Source organism: Mchenga conophoros, linkage group LG11 (assembly GCF_057382185.1).
Source record: "Mchenga conophoros isolate Kocher_MC1m ecotype Shallow Benthic linkage group LG11, M_conophoros_male_GT1.1, whole genome shotgun sequence".
NCBI classification, from domain to species: Eukaryota; Metazoa; Chordata; class Actinopteri; order Cichliformes; family Cichlidae; genus Mchenga; species Mchenga conophoros.
The window spans coordinates 8,757,931-8,775,909 of NC_140536.1; the positions used below are offsets into that span (position 1 = coordinate 8,757,931).

Sequence of the window (17,979 nt, forward strand, 5' to 3'; positions counted from 1 at the left end):
TTTAAAAACTATTCTCGCATTTTTATTAGACATGTGCTGAGAGAAGACACTTTCTTTTCCCGCTCACCACCTCTGCACAGGCTGTAACTTTATCTGTAACTATCAGAATTCCTGAGGACAGTCCCAGGACACTATAGAACAAGCAGGACTCAAAGTCTGAATAATTATATTTATTTTATGTCCCAGTGATGTTTTTTTTTTTCAACATCCCATTCAGCTGCACTTCTTTTGTCTTTGTGTGATCTGATCAGTGAAATAAAACTGTACATAAGAGCAGTTAAACACGTGTCAGCAGAGCAGACGACTGTATTCAGAGAGGGCAGAGGACTTTTTCACACCATCCCAGATACGAGCTGCATAGTGAAACCTGTGAAAACAAAGAAAGTTAAGACAGGAAACAGAGGGATAAACTTAAACGAAATCCCAATAATGTCTCAAGATTTCACAAAATTACAGTGACATAGTACAAAGAAGAAAAAAATCAAAAATTTTATGCATTTCTGCACCAACCTTAATTATTAACACTTTTACTTTCTTTATATGGCATGGAAATATGTTTCTTTTCACTGTAGTATTTCATTTTCAATTGATATTGTTTTAAGCATGTTCAGAAAAAAATTAACCTGATATCCCACAGCAAGAAATATTTTTCACTACTCTGAAAGTTTTGTGCTTGTAGGTACATGCAGCAAGTTGCACCTCAGAAAACTATTTCACAACAAACCACCAGCGCTCATTTTCTGTTGTTTACAAAAAACAAAACAAAAAGACAGCAGGTTGTAGTCACTGAAAGTAAAGGGAAGCAGAGAGACCCCTAATCTCTAATAGATATTTTGCATTTCTTCCACAGGGATTAAAAACTGTTTCTATGAGAGTTCAAAAACAATGACATTTATGATGGCTTTGTTGAGCAAACCAGTTTAAAACATAAAACTGATTCTCACCCTGGGTGCAGGATGTATTTACTTGGTTGTCTCACTTTTTTTTACCATGGATTAGTCACCTACACTTTTTGAATAGTGGAATATGAATAAAATAATTATTCATTTATAAATAAATAGTACTGATATGATGTTTACCAGTTTTTCTCAGTGAGAATAGTGTGTGACAGCTGACAGCGGGGCATGGCCAGTATTTGGCTGCGGAGTTTTGAAACCATGGTGGAAAAGGCCGGGTGTCCTCTATAGCCGGGGAGCAGAGAGAACAGTGGGTACGTTCCTGACCCTAAACAACGTACAAAGATTCATTTATTTTTCACACAACACACGAGATGTCACTTGAGTTTTACCTTATGAGAAGAATAAATGTTTGTAACCTGCTTTGGTCAAATTATCCTCCCCGTCATTTTCCTGCACAGGAAGCAAAAACATATTGACCTCGGTTGTCAGATAGTCCTGCCCCAGGCCTGGGAAGACATTGCAGTCAAGCATGGATAATGTTCCTGAGAATAAAACACATGTTATAGTTGTGGCCAGCCTGTTAATCCACTTCAGAAGTGATGCTTTGTTTACAGGACTACAAAACCAAACACATTCACTAAAAACCTTTGAACAGTCACAAAATATCATTTTGCTCACAAGTACAAAGCAAACAAAAGGTTTTCATCTAGAAACACCATAAACCTGATGGAGCCTTTTACCACTCCTGAATGCACATTTAGAACTTTTGGGTTAAATCATCAGTGATATGTATGGAGGTCAGAAGAGAGGCACAACAGTGATTGTCTACAGCCATCTGTATAACATGGTAGAGGGTCATAGTTTGGGGAGGTATTTCAGCCAGTGGTGTTGATAGAGTTATGAATGCAGAAAAGGATTAATTTTGACATTGATCATGGGAGAATGATCCCAAACACACTGTCAATGCCATGAAAGCATACCTGGCTAGAAAAACACTCACAGGAACACTATCAGTCTGGGGGTGGGCGCTATAAACCCCCCACCCAGAAATTCTTCTACCCAGCAACTGCGTTGAGGATATGTCTCTATATACTCCTGGATAAGGAAAAATAGCAACAGCATGAGTATCGGATGAGCAAGGGAATGAGACTCGCTATTGTTTGACTTTCACAAGGAGGATGCCAAACAAAATGGGGTAATTTGCGAAACATGCTGTAAAATTATGCCCCTAAAGGTATCAGTACCACAAGTTCAACTGCAAAATTAAGACCAATTTAAACTCTGCATGTCAATGTCTCCCCACACCAAAGAAAACCTCAAATAAACCATCTGTGATAACAGTGACTGTTCTTGGTCAGTCGTTTTTATAGTCATTATGTAGACTTTTGTCTCTATAATTTGAGGTCATCACATTTTTTTATATGTTGTAAAGCACAAAGGAGCACCTTTTTAATTTCAGTTGTTTTGTCTCGTTAATTATTGCTCAAAGTTTTTTGTGCTGCTATGATCTTTATTTGTTAAAGGTGTAGTGTTGACCACAGAAAGAGACTTACTGTGACAGCATAGTCATTTGTGAAAAATCCCTGTATGAAACTGATGGTTACTGTTAAAATAAAACATGTCAATTCATTCAGATTCTTTGTAGAAAAAATTTAAATGAGTACACCAGTGTCATTTTTGGCACTGCATGATTGAAAATGACACTTGTTTTGGAGGTTATTTAAACATATCGCGATATATATCATGTATCTTGATATAGTAAAAAAATTACACAATATAGATTTTCCTCATATTGCCCAGCCCTATATCAGTCATGGATTGGCCTCCCCAGAACTTGGACATCAAAAATAATTAAAACTGTTTGCAATCATCCATAGAAAATGTAACAAAAGGCAGCCAACGTCGAAAGAAGAGTTTTGACTGTCCTTCAATAAATGTGGAGAACAGTTCCTGAAGACTGCTTAAAGAAATGATAACAAAGCTTTCCTAAGAGAGTTCAGGAGAGAAAAAGTAGTCATTCCAAATACTGACTTTAAAGTTTCGTATTTTCCTTATACACTGCATTTCCATTCATGTTTTGAGGGGTGACTCAAGATTTGCACAGTAAATGGTAAATGGCCTGTATTTATATAGCGCTTTTCTAGTCCCTAAGGACCCCAAAGCGCTTTACACAACCAGTCATCCACCCATTCACACACACATTCACACACTGGAGATGGCAAGCTACATTGTAGCCACAGCCACCCTGGGGCGCACTGACAGAGGCGAGGCTGCCGGACACTGGCGCCACCGGGCCCTCTGACCACCACCAGTAGGCAACGGGTGAAGTGTCTTGCCCAAGGACACAACGACTGAGACTGTCCAAGCCGGGCCTCGAACCGGCAACCTTCCGATTACAAGGTGAACGCCCAACTCTTGAGCCACGATCGTCCCAGTACTTTAAATGTAGATAATTTCTTACCATTTACTTAACTTGTTTTTGCCACCATATCACATTCATTTTCTTCTACCAGCTCCCTTACTGGCATTCATTACTACTTACACATAAAACATTAACATAAAGAGAAATTTGTTGTAGTTTTGCACCTTTGTATTTGAGGTGAGAATGAGCCATTAATTTGTTGACCACCATATGCATGTTCTTCAGATTTCTTGGGCAGAAATCATCCCGTCTGGCCTTGTTCTGGAGGAAAACTGGGGGAGAAAGAAATTTAAACTTTGACATGCTTAAATTTGGTTTGTGTGTCAAATATAGCGCGTCAGCATTAAACAGCCACCTATATGTGGATAATACTCTGCTCCGTCATCACTGCCTGAAGAGCCGGTGCTGTCGTGGCTTGCAGATGGTGTGGAAGGTTTCAGCATCTCAGCAGTCTGAAGAAACCTGTCCATAAAGGTGACACCATAATATAACTTCAGCTGTGGAATCAATTTGTGTCACAAGAAGCAATAATAATGAGAATTAGATCATTTTACTGAGTGGAAAGAGTACAGGTAAAATTTGCTTGGATAGTTACATATGTAAATATACAGAATCTGCCATTTTCCTGCTGTGCCAATGTGAGATGCTACTTGGCAATAGCCCTGGTAAAAACCATTGTTTGGTAATCTGACATTGATTTTTCACCAAAGGATGCCAAAACAATACATAATCATATCAATATTTGTGCTGATTAAAACTGTAGCTTTCTACTACAGAGATATCATTTTAAGCTATGTACAAAGCCAGTGAAAACTTGCTTTTAATGGCAATATTTTCAGCATTAGGCAAGAATGCTATGCAAAGGGAAAAGGTTTTTAATCACATAGCCAGAGTTGCTCAGATTGTTTGTTATGCTGTGTGAAGAAAATGAGTCATGAACTGATCCAAATGGATTGTGGCGTACAAAAGGTAATAAATGTCAGCACATGTTAGATGGGCATGGAGTCTGACATTTTACACAGGTCTGGATTTGCCTGTTTAAAATGTCAGACTGGCTGAAAGAACAACATTGCTGAGCTTATGAAAAAGCAAAAACAAATATCCTTTTAAGATATAGCATGAAATGTTCAGCATTCCTTTGAGAGTATTGGGCTTTAAAATTATAATCACAACCATCTTGAGAGCACAGGTCCATCGCAGACCTAAAATACTCACCTGTAAAGGTTCAAATCAGTGAACCAGTCTTGAACCACAATTACAACATGGCACACTGTAAACAGGAAGGCAGCGATCTGAAGAGACTGTAGAAGAATTATACAGAGAGTACAAACATGCTTTATTTGTAGAAAAGAATAAATACGATCACTAAACCAACATCAAACAATGAATCCCAAAACTAAAGTTCACAGGTGTTTAGCACCAGCATTCATATTATTATATACTGTCCTCCGCAGGCCAGCCACATACCTGCATCTCAACATATGTATGAGGAAGATTGTATTCTGGAGGTAACTTCCGATCATTGTTGATAAGATGATCCAGAATTGATGGGCTAAGCATTGGCTGAAGAATGACATTTAAACACAGTGAAACATGTTGTTGCTTCAGCACAACAAATCCTTAACCATAGTTAGACATCTTGCAGTTCCAAGGTTAACATTACAGACAGTTTGTACCAACTTACATTCTGACAGCAAAAAGAAAATACTACAGTAAACCGTAGAAACTGTCATTTCTAATCACAATACTTCATTCATACCTGCGTATCTAAGAAGATAACTCTCTCCTGTGTGATGAAGAAATCAATCCCTGTGCTCTGATTTCCACCTCTTTCCTTGATTTCTTGAGTCTGGGGTCTGAATACAAAACTCCTGTTCAAACAAACACACGTTTTTATTCAATATCACCTCCAAAGAACTGTTCAAGTGATTTTTCTCAAATTAATTATTAAAGTACTCGCATTGATCCTTTAAAAAAAGAAATGCATCTGTAATTATCAGACAAATATAGAGTATTATATTGAGTATATTTCATATTAGAAAAATCACATGGCACACCACCAAACAAAATGTTACAAAAAGCATATTGATAATTTTTCCCTGCAGGAGTGGAACCACAATCTTCCACAACACACCTATGTGCCACGGCTCAGTGGTTGGGAACTAGATGTTCTGCGTTTTGATGGCAGGGATAAAATGTATTCAGACAAGTTCTACGGTTGTATTACCTCATTCCCTCTTAACTTAAGTAGGCATTTCACTTGAATAAGGGAAAGTGCCTCCTGGGCACCTCCTGGGTTATGTGCGTCACACTCTGATGGATGCATCGGAGAGGAATTTAGGAATCAGTTTGTTGCCCAAGGATATTTGGCATGCAGACTGGAGCACCTAGGGTTTAAACCAATAACCTTCTAAATAGTAAATGAAATGCGCCATCTCTTGAGCTTCAGCCATCACATCGCCGTTCCCTACAGTTTGTGTGTTGGATCAATTTAAGTGAATGGCAATTATAGAGTACTTTTCTATTATCAGTGACCACTCAGCGTGCTTTAAGACAAGCCAAAGACCTTTTTCCTGTCTTTTTGTGTAATTAAGCACTTTCATCATTTCAAATCTTCTGCAATTTAAAAATCACCAGTTAAGCCTATGTGCATGAGTTTGGCCCAAACCAAAACACTACTGATATTTCTCACGTGAGTCATGCGGATATTGCTCAACAAGGAGGTTTTTGCCAAACCATCAGGGACTCCAAATTTTTAAATGCAAGTCATGAAATAGTATCTAGTCCGGTGTAACTGAAACTTTGGCAATCATTTCAATGCAACTGCCGCCAACCTCCATCCAGGAAATACAGATTTTTCCCAGTGGTTGCTATACAGGTGTGGAATGGTCTCTAACTGGTGTCCCATTCATTTCATCCTAACCCATCAGCATGATTGTCACAGGTCCAAACTGAACACCGTATATTTAGTTGTCATGTGTCTGCAAAAACCTCAGTAGTGTGTGTAGTGCAGAACACTTTACATCTTGATCTTATTCTTTAACCTTACCTTTGATCTTCCTCAGGAGTGTTGGCAGATAACAGCGACATGATGGTGGATTTCCCAGTTCCCTGCAAGCCAATAACTCCCACCACCAACATGTCTGTCTGGTCCCTCAAATACTGCAACACATCACAACAACATCACTCAGTTTCCTTTGATCACATATCATAAAGTAAACTGAAAGCACTGTTTAAATCTGCAAAATCAACTAAATGTATTAAATGCTATGAATTTACCTCCATGGCACTGTCACACCAATTCATCTGATCATCCACCAGTTTAATGCTGTGCTTCATTTTCTCCGGAGGAAGGAGTTTGGACTGCCCAACCATGGCTGGAAGTCACATGAAAGCTTGTGGCCTTAATTATTGCACATGAACATACTTTTGAATTTGGAGAAGAAAATAAAATGTCTTTTTGTAGAGTCTATAACAACTCACGGTCCAATGCACTGCTCGATGCAGAAGCACTCATTCCTCTGTTTTGGATCTGGTATACAGGCTGAGTAGGTCGCTGCCCTTCCCTCTCTATCTTAGAGGGTGGACCAGAGGACTGTGCAGCCGACTCAGTAGGTGTCCCTGGCTTCACTCCATCGTCCCTGGCCTTCATTAGCATGATGGGCTTCTCAAGGACTGGTGTTCCACTGACAGGTGTATTTTGTGAGGGCTTAGCCTTAGAATATATAAACAACAGCACGAATTGGAGATGGAAGTGCTTCGTAAGCACAAACAAGCACGGCTCGTTTTGTTCTGGCATTGTGAATATTCTTTGATTTTGGCTATTCTTCCTATTCGGTTAGGGTAAGCAAAATGATACCTCACAAATTTAAACTGTAGACTATAGTTTGTGGTCTCAAAGACAAGCCCACCTACCCTTTCTCCGGGAGGTTTTGCAAGAATGATGGGGGTCTTCTGAATTAGAGGACCTGGTGGATCCTCGCTTCCATCCTGGAAAGAAAATGATTCGAGTAAGTATTTTGATGTAGAGAAGATAAAATCAGAGGCCAAAGCAGTATATCGTTTGAAGTACCCTTCGCTCTCTCGGTTGGTAATCCCGATCTCGACTGGGTCCGGACAGATTTTGCCCCGGAGGGCCAACATCTCTGTCCCCTCGGCGTCGCCTCCTCCTGCGCCCTTGCCCATACATGCCGGGTTGACTGTGACCGGACTCGGACATATCGCGACTCACCTGGAACAGCTGATGTTTACAGAAAGCTTGTAAACGACGGGTAGTAGAGCCGAGATAAAGCTATTATTTATAATTAAAATTCTGTTTCCTAAAAGACAGACCTCTAATACCGACGCCTCAAGGTATGGCTTTTAATATCGTTAACATTTAAACGTAAAAATTAGCTAGAAGCTATCATTATAAGTCAACCCTAACGGTGGTTATAAACAACGCTAGCCAAGACTTCCTGGTGAAGTGTTTGTTTCGTGGCTTGGCGTTTGCCGTGTACGGTTCAACTGAGCGGATAAGGAAAGCGATAATGTTCCACCCGCCTGGAAATCTCTTTTGTACAAAACAAATGCATCTTGTTCGTCATGTAAAAGAAGTCGATTTGAAACACAGTTAAAACATGACTAGTTCCCCTGTCAGGAACTATTTTATCACACATATAATATAATATAATATAATATAATATAATATAATATAATATAATATAATATAATATAATATAATATAATATAATATAATATAATATAATTAGTTTTAATCATTGTTTTGAAATCTGAAATTTCCCCAGTAATGAAAGCTGTATAACAGATTTTTTTCATAGTTTCATCCTAATTTAAAAATGAAGTCAAGTCAAAGTCAAATTAAACTTTATTGACTTGACTTCATTTTTAAATGAATGAATGAATTAAATCTGATAAAGCTGTTACACAAGAACATTTTAATCTATATTTCAAAAAAGAGTCACATTTTTAAAAATTTGAATAAAACTTGACTTCGACTATTTAATTATGCACTCATTTGGATTGATCTCGGGTTAAGTAAACCCGCAGTATTTTGTGTTTTGTTTTGTTTTTCTCTCTTCATAAAAAAAACAAGAAAAACGGCATGCTCAGCTCCTAGCCAAAAAATCTATTGAATTGTTTAATTTATAAAGTTAATCTATTTATCGTCAAGGACTTGCAGCACAATCTCAATTTCAACTAGTAATTAAAAAAACCCCACTGTTTTAATATGACACTGATCTAAACACATCTGGAAGGATAATATTATAAATGAATAAGGAAAATCTATCTTTATGATCTTCTCCTTTGCTTCACATTGTTTAACTGTTTTGGTTCATTTATCTTATTTGTCTTTCTTTTTTTAAAGCCATACATCATGACAGGTGTCACTTCCCTGTTGCTCTTGCTGCCCTCTCTCTGACACAAATCACGCCTGACACTTGTCTCACTCCACTCTCTTCTTCACCTCTCTTGTGCACTGTCTTTTACTTTGGATGGATGACCCCAAATATCTAAGCTCATCTACCTTGACTACCTCTACTCTTTGCAACTTTGCACTCTTACACCTGCCTCTCGCTCTTTCAAACATGAATTCCATCTTGCTTCTACAAACTTTCATTCCTCTTGTTTGCTGTAACACCCTCCCTTTAGGCAAACATCACATCTGTAGTGCTCCTTCTATGCATAAATTATTACTTCCGCTCACTGACCATCACTTCTCTTCTTAACCCAGCTTAAAATACTATTTGCCATATCTTCCTGGTATAAGCGTTATCCCTCTTTAGTTACTACAGCTCTAACATCACCAGGGTTCTTCAAATCTTCTCCATTGTTCAGGCATCCACTCACTCTGCTTATTTAACATAAAATGCATATAAACATATATGCATAAAAAGAGATATTTAGAAGATGCAGGGGAATACGTTTCTTAGTGTATAAGCTTGATTTCAGAAAGAAAAAAGTAAGGTGTCTCATAATTTTCTTTAAATAAAAATTAATGAAATAAAATAAAATAAATAATGGGCTTCTTCTGTTAGCAATTTAGCATGAGATCGCTTTGCATTAAAGATTTATTTTTTAATAAATCTGTAGATTAAAAATTGCAGCAGCAAGCTGCAAAATATTTATATTTGTAGTAAGAATAATTTAGAGTTGCCTTGGCTTGTCCACTCAGTGGGTAAAGCACATCGATGCATTGTGGGAGATGGAGGCTCATCTCTTCCGGTTCAAACCGGATGTAGATGAGTTCGGAACAGCGATCTTGGACGCCATAAAGGACAGGAGGATTTCCCGAGGTAAAAGTGAATTGTTCTTTTTCTCTTTGAAATATGGAGACCTGTTTTTTATCCCACCTACAGCTGGATTTGCTCATTATACCAAGTTAAGCTACTTATATTTTCACAGTAAATGAGTTGCACGAACCGTCTGCTGTTACCGGTATTTGTGGACGGGGTAAGTGCATCTAGTATAGTATTAAGTCAGCCACAAGAGAGAACGTGTGTTGTTTCTTCCAGCAAATGTTGATAGTTCAATGGCAAAGTGGCACTGTGATACTGGAGTGTGGATGCCTGAGAAGAGTAGTCATTACTAAACAAAGTATGTTTATTTTAAGTATTGAAAAAATTTATTGAATTGTTTTTATTTTTGTTATTAACCTGTGTACTTTGAAAAAGTGCATACTTGTCACAGCATCACAGGAGAGAGGTAATATCTTGAATTTTAGGGGGTGATTTTAATTTCTTTGTGTTTGTTTTGCTTTGTTTTTTTTTTCTAGCCAAGACCTTGGTTTACTCAACAACAAAGCTTCCAGATAATAACAGATATTAAGCTATGTAGATGGCATTTAAATGTTTGTTCAGTTATAAATATTAATTTATTATTAACTTATTTAGTTGTGGAAGCCAATAGACTGCACGTAAAAGATGGATGTGGAAGCAAATGCCTGTTCTAGCTCCACCCGATGTTGAGTTACAAAAATATTCATATTATTTTGGAGTTGCAGTAAACAGGGGAACTAATGGAAGTCGAAACAGTTTTTCTCTACCTGTCTTTTGAGAACAAATTTAGGACTTTTAATACCAGAGTGTTTGGAAAGTGGATCAGCTGGCAACAAGAGTAACTTTAGTTTTTAGCATTTCCATGACGACTTAATTTTTCTGCCTCACAGATTGCCACTTGACTACCTTAGGGTTCGCGCTCTTCTTGAAATAAAGCATGGAAGTTTGTTAACTAACTTTAATTCCATTAGGGCATAAAACTGCAAGTACAGACTACCAACTTGTGCAAATAAAAAAAAAATGCCACAAATACTTTAAAGGTTGGGCAGCTTTGCTTTACAATAAGGTTGAAAAACTATACACTATATTTTTGACATATTAGAAGCTCTTTAACTGAATAAAAAAGATAGATGTAGCTTCCGGTTCTGAAAAGTGAAGCCAGTGCTAAAGTTCCTTAATCATTCATTGAACCATCTCATCTAATGGCCAACAGGGGGCAAATCACCTGATTTAAAAAAAAGTTAATTTAGTTAATTCTGGTTTCCATTAGTGCCATTAACATTTACCATTTCACATCAGTCTGGTTTCAAAAAACTAAAATGGCTACTGTAAAAATTCTAATCTTGTGGCCTCATCAATGGTTAATATTTCAGTGTCTTATTGATGTATTTTTCTGTCTCTTCTATACAATGTTTTATGTCTTCACACATCATAAATACAAACGAAAAGCCTGCAGCCATGTGAGCAGGTGTGTGAGGCTGAACTTTAGCTCACGGTCACTGATGTGCTGTGAGCTAGCCATCGGTCCATCTTTTATTCACCAACGTATGGTTCATTAGAAAATCTGGTTCAACCATTTGTTTTTGAGCCATTTCAGACAGTGTTTGTAAATCTTAGGAGCATGTTCACACCTGTGGTTTGTTTTCTCTGGTCCAAATCAGTTGATGAGTTGGTAAACTTGTAGCTTTTCCCCATGATTTGGTTTCATGCTAAATGGCTAACAGAAGAAGCCCAATTAAAGAGAACTCTGAGCGAACCAAAGTGCATCACTACAAACCATGTCAGAATGTTTAGTCCACTCATTGTCCACATGTCTCTGGGGCCACAGGTATAAAAGTAAATGCAGGAACAAGGTGCTATATTCTGGACTATTTCAACTGATTTTTGTCTTTTCTGTTCAAAATTCACAGACTGTTATGTCAGCAGACTCGAGCAGCGACGAAGATGTGCACCTGGTATCAAAATGTTGGGAATGTGGGCAGAACATCCACAACTTAAAGAAATTGATTTCACATTATAAAAGCCACAATACCAAAGCCACATGCCACATCTGCAAGGTTAGTTTCCGTCGCCTGACGTCACTCTCTACACACTTGGATAATGCGCATCTGCCACCTGTCTGCAACAAATGCCATCAGTCTTTCAGCAATGTCTGGGAGCTGAACAAGCATGCAGAGAAACACTGTACAGACTCTGAGTTTATCCAAGAAGATTCCTCTTTGATTTGTAAGAGGCAGAGCAGTGACGGCTCTCCTAATGAGAAGACAATGCAGCAAAATGCAGATACTGTTCAACATGACTCACTGCCAGCACTGAGGTCTGAACAGAGAGCTGATATAAAGCCTGAGATGCCTAAAAACAGTGTGGCGTACATACTGGGTGCAGATGATGAAGATCTTAGCACTGAAAGTGATTCCGACATGGCAGAAGATTCAACAAGCTCTGCTTCTGAAGATGAAGTCATGACACACTCTAAACCTAATAAACTGCCTCCAGATCACTCTGAAACAAATGGTCGCTCCAACTCCAGTTTTCCCAATGATTCTGGTCATTTTTCAGACCGTCCAGATTCCCAAACGACATGTGCACCCTTTCCTGCTGCCAATAGTGTAATGTGCACTGTGTGCGGCAGAGGTCCGTTTAAGTCAATTAAGCTCCACTTGCTGCACTGCAGTGGCGTAAGAGTAAAATATCAATGCTTTCTGTGCAAGAAGGCCTTTCTAACTGAGAGTGCTGTTAAGAAACACCACTTGGCTCTGTATGCCTGTGACATCTGTGGCCAAGTTTTCAGTCACAAAAACTTGTACTATAGCCACCAGTGTCCCAAAGGGAGAAAATCGCCTTTGGTGCTTTTCTGCTCTGAGTCAATGCCGAAAGCATGCAACATATGCAAATTCCTTTTTACCTCTGAGAAATATTTAGTAGAGCACGTAACCAAAGTTCACACGTCAGTGGTCAGCACCAAGGCGTGCACTGTTACTACTCCATCACTGTTGGCAAAGGATAACCGAGGAGCCCAGAGCACAAAAATCCAGCTGCAGTCAACCAAGTTCGTGAGCAAGGCCATTAATGGAACACACAGTGATGGCCAAACGTCAGGGACAAATGGTGCCCTAGCTCAGCCAAACCAACCGCCTTCAAGTAACCTTCATTCCCCTTTTCCTGTGCTTTCAAGACCCCGGGACACATACCAAGAGGGTGCGCTCTTTAACCCCCCCTCACAACCAATGCCAACCATCCTAGCCATGTTTGAGAATGACAGCCATCGCTTGGCTTTGATGAAACGCATGAACAGCAGCTGGCGCTCCAAGGCGCCTTACCCTTGCAGGCAGTGCGGCGCTGTCCTGCGGCAGCCCTCGCTCATCATCAGCCACCGGTACCTCCACCGAGGCCACCGGTCGCACAAGTGCCCATGCGGACGAGCTTTTAAACACAGGCTGCACCTCCTGAGACACTGTATTCAGCACGCGGAGGCCATAAGCTACATCTGTGTTAGCTGTGGGGACACTTTCACAGGAGCTAAACTCCTGGCGCAGCACCTGAAGGGCGGGTCTCCAAAAAAACCTCCCTCTGGCTGCACGTGGAAAAGAAAAGTCAAGAGAACATGCAGAATGCCCTTCACATGTGACTGCGGAGAACTGTTTCCCAGGCCTTCAGCATACATATGGCACCAGCTTAAAAACAGGACAAGTAACAAACCGAAGAAGCCTACGGTGTGACAGAAGTACGAATAGATCAGTTTTTATTTCTTCAAGCAACAAATCAAAATAGATATGCCACACATGACACCTGCTTGTCACCAGTCTGTTTAATTAATGTGTCCTCCAGTGACAGAAATAAAGCAAAAACATAAACACACTCATTCTAAATGACTTTGAATTATAAGCATGTTTTAGATGGTTATTAACATGTTTACCATGTGCAAATGTTACATATTTAGTTTCTCATACATTTTTCTGCTGCTACACTAACTACCGGAGTTAAAAAAAATAAAATAAAATGAAAAAAAATAAAAATAAAGGTAGCCAACAAGGAGGCTTTTTTTCCAGCACTGGATTAAGTTTAAACAAAACTCCAGTTAATCCTCCAGAGAGAGAGAGAGAGAGTTGGTCCAGTTTTGCAGCTGTTCTCACAAAGTGCTTTCTTATTAGTGACATTTGTACAGAGGTTTGATTAAATCTTGTTTTCTGTTTTAATACAGCTGAAAATGTTATGCTCCTTTGAGATGCTGAAGAATCCGAAATTATCAGGAAGAAAGTCGTGTAGTTTTTATTATTATGATTATTGTTGTGTGTTTTAATATTGTCCACTAGATGGAGCAGTTGGATTGCTAAAAGATGAGCTTATAAGGCCACTGAAGTTTCTTTATTTTCAACAGGTGTAAAGTGTTGGATGTTTTTTTTTCTTCCGTCAAACTGTGGCCGACGCAAGTCTGCAAGTTTCAGTTAATAGTCATGGGATCCCTTCGACTTAGAGTTTGCAATAAAACTTTCTTTTCATCAAGTTTAATTTGACATTCACTTCATTCTCTTCACTCACCAAAGTCTATTACCGTTAAACACATTTTCATTCAAGATTTACTTAAACGGCTACAGGAGAGCACAACAGTGATGAATTATTGAGACACTGTGTGTCTCAGATGATGGAAAATGGTTGGATTAACACTGAAATACTGCAAAAATTAAAACATGCAAAATGGCTTATTCCACAGGAATAAGCTAGGAATGTAGAGCATCAATAATATCTTGCAAATAGAAGTTTACAGATCTGATGTTATTGCAGATTAAGGGATCCTCCACAGTCCTTGACTGAGATCAGGTTAGTTCTTGGGCTCTGTCACCAATCCTTTTGCTTGAAAGCCCAGCAGATTTCCTGAAAATGCACTCGGATTTCCCAGCAGTGAATTTAGGTCTTATTTTATCTGTATAATTTAACAGCAGTGAGTCACTGTGCAGTATACTCAGAATGGGGCCAAAAGATGATCTTTAGTGAGTATGCCAGTCCTCCAAGTGGTTCAGCATGTTAAGAGTCTAAAGCAGCTCTGGTTGGAGAGGATTCGTGGATACTTCAGATGAAAACACTACGGACTGTTTTTAACAACTGCGTGCAGTCGTGTCACCTACAAAAAAAACCCCAACAAAATAATTTTGTTATTCTCCAAAGTGAATATACGTATGATATATGACATCTTACAGTGTGTTTTTTAGCAGATCTGTGCAGGGACACTGGCATCTGTAAGTATTGTTTACCTGATCTCTGGGTTGCGGTGACGTACAACCTGAGACAGCAGATCAGACGTTTGTTGGAAGCAGCGACTCAGCTCGTCCAGCTTCTGCTCCATGGAGAGGATTCGCTGCTCCAGCTCCCGATAGGAGTTATTCCAGTTGGCACTGAGGTCGCACATAATCATCTGCATCTGTTGAAATCCACCACACAACACAAATATTTTGGCTTTGAAAAGAAAACACACTTGGAGTTCAAACTAGAACCAAAAGTCTAACGTTACTGAACTCTGTGCAGATACATTTTAAAAGTATGTTGCAGAGTTTGTGTGGATTACTGACTGATTGACAGTGATTTTGAGGGAATCAGACAAAAACATTTGGATCGCTTTTTGTTTTGTTTGAAGCTGTTTGTTTTTTATGCTGCGGCTCAGCTGCACTCAGTCAGTAAGCAGGAGTAGATTGTTAGACCGTAACTGACTGTAAGGTAACCATAGAACGGCTTATTTAGTGAAACTGGGCACATTTTCATATAATTCCAGCAATTACAGCGCTCCAGAATTACATTTGTGACTCTCACTAGGTGATGTCTTTTTAATGTGTTTTTTCCTCATGGAAACCTTTTCTGTGCCTGTTCACTTCTGACAAATTAAAATCTCATCATCCAGTTTTTTTTGTATGCATTTATCTGCTCTATCTAAGAAACCCCAAACAGCAATATTTAATTTCGGATTCCTCCTCATAGCTGGCAGATGTCACTCCCAGTGTGGTCTTCTGTTACTGTAGCACATCTGCTTCAAGGTTAAACATGCTGTGCTTTCATAGATGCTCTTCTGCATAGCTTGGTTGTAAAAAGTGGTTATTTGAGATTTGAGTTACTGTTGCCAGTCTGCTCAGTCTTTGACATCAACAAGGAGTTAGTGGCCAGGGAACTGCTGGTCACTGGATATTTCCTTTTTTCAGAGCATTCTCTGAAAACCCTAGACATGACTGTGTGGGAAAATCACAGCAGATTTGTGAAATATGCAGACTAACCGGTATGGCATCAACAACCCTGTTTTAAAGTCACTTAAATCACCTTTCTTCCCCATTCTGATGCTTGGTGTGAATTTCAGCCGGTCGCCTGGACCTGACGTACAAGCCTAAATGCACTGAGTAGCTGTCAGGTGATTGGCTGATTAGAGATCTGCATTACAGAGCGACTGAACATGTATACCAAATGTAATGGCCTGTAAGTGTAAATAAATGGAGTTTTACAGTGAATCATATGTGCTGTTATTTACCTTTGGGAGATCCACCATCTCACTGACGTAATCTCTTAGTTTTCTTTGTTTAAGGCGTAAATGCCGAAATCTGTGAAGTTAAAAAAAACCCCAACAACTGTAAATGTGATTTTTGAGACACGTGGAAAAATTCAAACTGTATTTTATTAGACCGTATTTTAAATGCTATCCTGAGGCACAGGAATGTAAACAAAATAAATGCTGTGAAGTGTTGATCGTCCAATATGAGTGACTACACTGAGATAAAACACTTACAGAAACTCTGATTTGAGGAATATTCTGACAATCAAGTATTCAATTACTCAGTATTAAAGGAGTCATGCTGAGTTTGTTGAAATGCTATAAAACATTACTAGAAGGTTTGCGGCGAATGTGGAAAAGGTCTAAATTTAGTTCCTTCAATAGATAATCCAGACAATCAGCTAACAAAGACATATGAAAACCAATTTTGCAATCAAGCACCTGGTCTCTACTCTTAGAGTAGAGAGGGGCCTTCTTCTCACACTTTCCACACAGGGTTTATTTATAATAGTTTAGATCAGTTCAAAGCAGGAAGTACGACCCCGTTCACACAGGCTGACATATTCTCACACATGTATTGCTGTTGTCAGGATAATGTACCACATGATCAGCGTTTCGGACATCCTGTCTTGTGTAATCCACTTGTTCTTAGAAGAGAAACTTGTTCAATTACAAGCAGACACAATTTATGGAGGAAAAAAAGTGATTCTTCTTAAAAGTATCTCCCGAAAGGTTTGCACAATAGTTGTCAGTTATTGTCAAAAACTTCAAATAATCATTTAAAAAAGGGGCCTTTTATTTATTTACTTGCCAGGAAGAACAGACACTTGTTCACACATATCCTGTCCACATAAAAGAGGCAAACAAATCTAATTAGTAATCTAAATTAGCATCTTTAAATTGGTTACTCCGAGCATGTTGACAATTAGTTAATGACCCATAAAATACACATGTAAGGCACACAAACCACCACCCACATACTGTACACCCCTCACACAGACTGAAACACGCACGCAGACACCCCGCCTGAAGGTATTATTTTGCAATACAGTAACTCACACTCTGATGGCTTCCAGAAGGCATCTCTGGTGTTTTCTGTGCTCACCGCGGTTGCCCTTTGTCACGTTTGCACGATGAAGAAGCCAGCATTCTCTTAGCACATTAGCAGCAGCATGGCGGATCTGGGAAAAGAAACATTTGAACTGACTGCTTAAACATACAGAAATGTGGTGACAGCACATATCGATCAACTTTGGATGTTCGACTGATAAAATTCGTGCAGAGCCGCTAACTGTTAACTTTTAAAGATTTTAGTACAGCACACATCGTCCAGGCCAGCTGATGAAATCCAGCTAGCCTTTCCTGTTCCACCCTTTTGTACAATGATGCTGTTTTCAGATAGTGGCTGTTATGGTCAGTGAGTCTTATATACAGATATTTATAAAACAGGCCATAACGGCTAAACTAGGAACTTGAGATTTCTAGATTTCGCTTGTATTCTCCTGTTTTGTTTTGTTTTTTCTTTGATTCTATTCATGTCTGTTTACCTTCCTGCTCAAATCACTGTAACTACCCTGTGATGATGTCACTACGACCTTGTTGTGAGGGTTATTAATAGAGGTTGTCAGTGTTTTGCATCCAGATGTCTTCCCTTGTTCCCATCAGTGTAAATCTGGACTGCACCAGTAAGCTCAGGAGGATGCATGCACATGCACACACACAAACCAAAACAACCAAAAGCGAGGCATAAAGATGCACCTTGTGACAGGATGCAGCCACCAGGAGAGAGGAAATGGTTGTATCCTCCAAAGCAGTGCTTCTACTTCAGTCAGACATTGCTACACGGTTTGGGGG

At 39.2% G+C, this 17,979-nt stretch overlaps 3 protein-coding genes across 9 annotated transcripts in view; 1 reads left to right on the top strand and 2 right to left on the bottom strand.

Annotated features, from left to right (window-relative positions):
• smg9 (SMG9 nonsense mediated mRNA decay factor) lies at positions 1-7,827 on the bottom strand. 3 transcript variants are annotated; one of them, XM_085290741.1, is made up of 14 exons: positions 7,654-7,823; positions 7,394-7,561; positions 7,237-7,311; positions 6,805-7,036; positions 6,601-6,698; positions 6,371-6,483; positions 5,081-5,192; positions 4,789-4,884; positions 4,537-4,622; positions 3,677-3,783; positions 3,486-3,593; positions 1,316-1,441; positions 1,080-1,224; positions 1-367 (listed from the first exon to the last, which is right to left on the bottom strand). In XM_085290741.1, the coding sequence occupies exons 2-14, from the start codon at positions 7,538-7,540 to the stop codon at positions 289-291; spliced, it is 1,524 nt and encodes a 507-aa protein (XP_085146867.1). In that variant the 5' UTR covers positions 7,541-7,561; positions 7,654-7,823; the 3' UTR covers positions 1-288. The 3 variants fall into 3 exon arrangements, with proteins under 3 accessions (XP_085146867.1, XP_085146868.1, XP_085146866.1); XM_085290742.1 differs by having other exon boundaries at positions 1,316-1,405; positions 7,394-7,827; XM_085290740.1 differs by having other exon boundaries at positions 7,394-7,823.
• On the top strand, positions 7,138-14,102 carry LOC146563579 (uncharacterized). 4 transcript variants are annotated; one of them, XM_085290736.1, is made up of 2 exons: positions 7,138-7,331; positions 11,510-14,102. In XM_085290736.1, exons 1-2 carry the CDS (start codon positions 7,323-7,325, stop codon positions 13,316-13,318), a joined length of 1,818 nt encoding a protein of 605 aa, XP_085146862.1. In that variant the 5' UTR covers positions 7,138-7,322; the 3' UTR covers positions 13,319-14,102. The 4 variants fall into 4 exon arrangements, with proteins under 4 accessions (XP_085146862.1, XP_085146864.1, XP_085146861.1 ...); XM_085290738.1 differs by lacking the exon at positions 7,138-7,331 and adding an exon at positions 9,474-9,617; XM_085290735.1 differs by lacking the exon at positions 7,138-7,331 and adding an exon at positions 9,627-9,774.
• The window catches only part of kcnn4 (potassium intermediate/small conductance calcium-activated channel, subfamily N, member 4), a 22,322-nt gene continuing 17,735 nt past the window's right edge, over positions 13,393-17,979 (bottom strand). The window contains exons 6-9 of one of the 2 annotated variants that reach the window (XM_085290743.1): positions 17,185-17,306; positions 16,105-16,174; positions 14,849-15,015; positions 13,393-14,718 (exon numbers count right to left, since the gene is read on the bottom strand). In XM_085290743.1, the coding sequence (XP_085146869.1) occupies positions 14,715-14,718; positions 14,849-15,015; positions 16,105-16,174; positions 17,185-17,306 (363 nt within the window). In that variant the 3' untranslated portion in view covers positions 13,393-14,714. Of the gene's footprint in view, positions 14,719-14,844; positions 15,016-16,104; positions 16,175-17,184; positions 17,307-17,979 lie in introns of those variants that run through there. The other variant, XM_085290744.1, reaches the window with a different exon arrangement.

Excerpts from the sequence above, each read along its gene's own strand:
- smg9 (XM_085290741.1), bottom strand. The coding sequence starts at position 7,540 with ATGTCCGAGTCCGGTCACAGTCAACCCGGCATGTATGGGCAAGGGCGC. Across the intron at positions 7,037-7,236 it reads CAAAACCTCCCGGAGAAAGG|GCTAAGCCCTCACAAAATAC; the intron begins GTAGGTGGGCTT and ends ATATATTCTAAG. Across the intron at positions 1,442-3,485 it reads TTCTCACCTCAAATACAAAG|GAACATTATCCATGCTTGAC; the intron begins GTGCAAAACTAC and ends TTTTATTCTCAG.
- LOC146563579 (XM_085290735.1), top strand. The coding sequence starts at position 9,730 with ATGAGTTGCACGAACCGTCTGCTGTTACCGGTATTTGTGGACGGG. Across the intron at positions 9,775-11,509 it reads TACCGGTATTTGTGGACGGG|ACTGTTATGTCAGCAGACTC; the intron begins GTAAGTGCATCT and ends CAAAATTCACAG.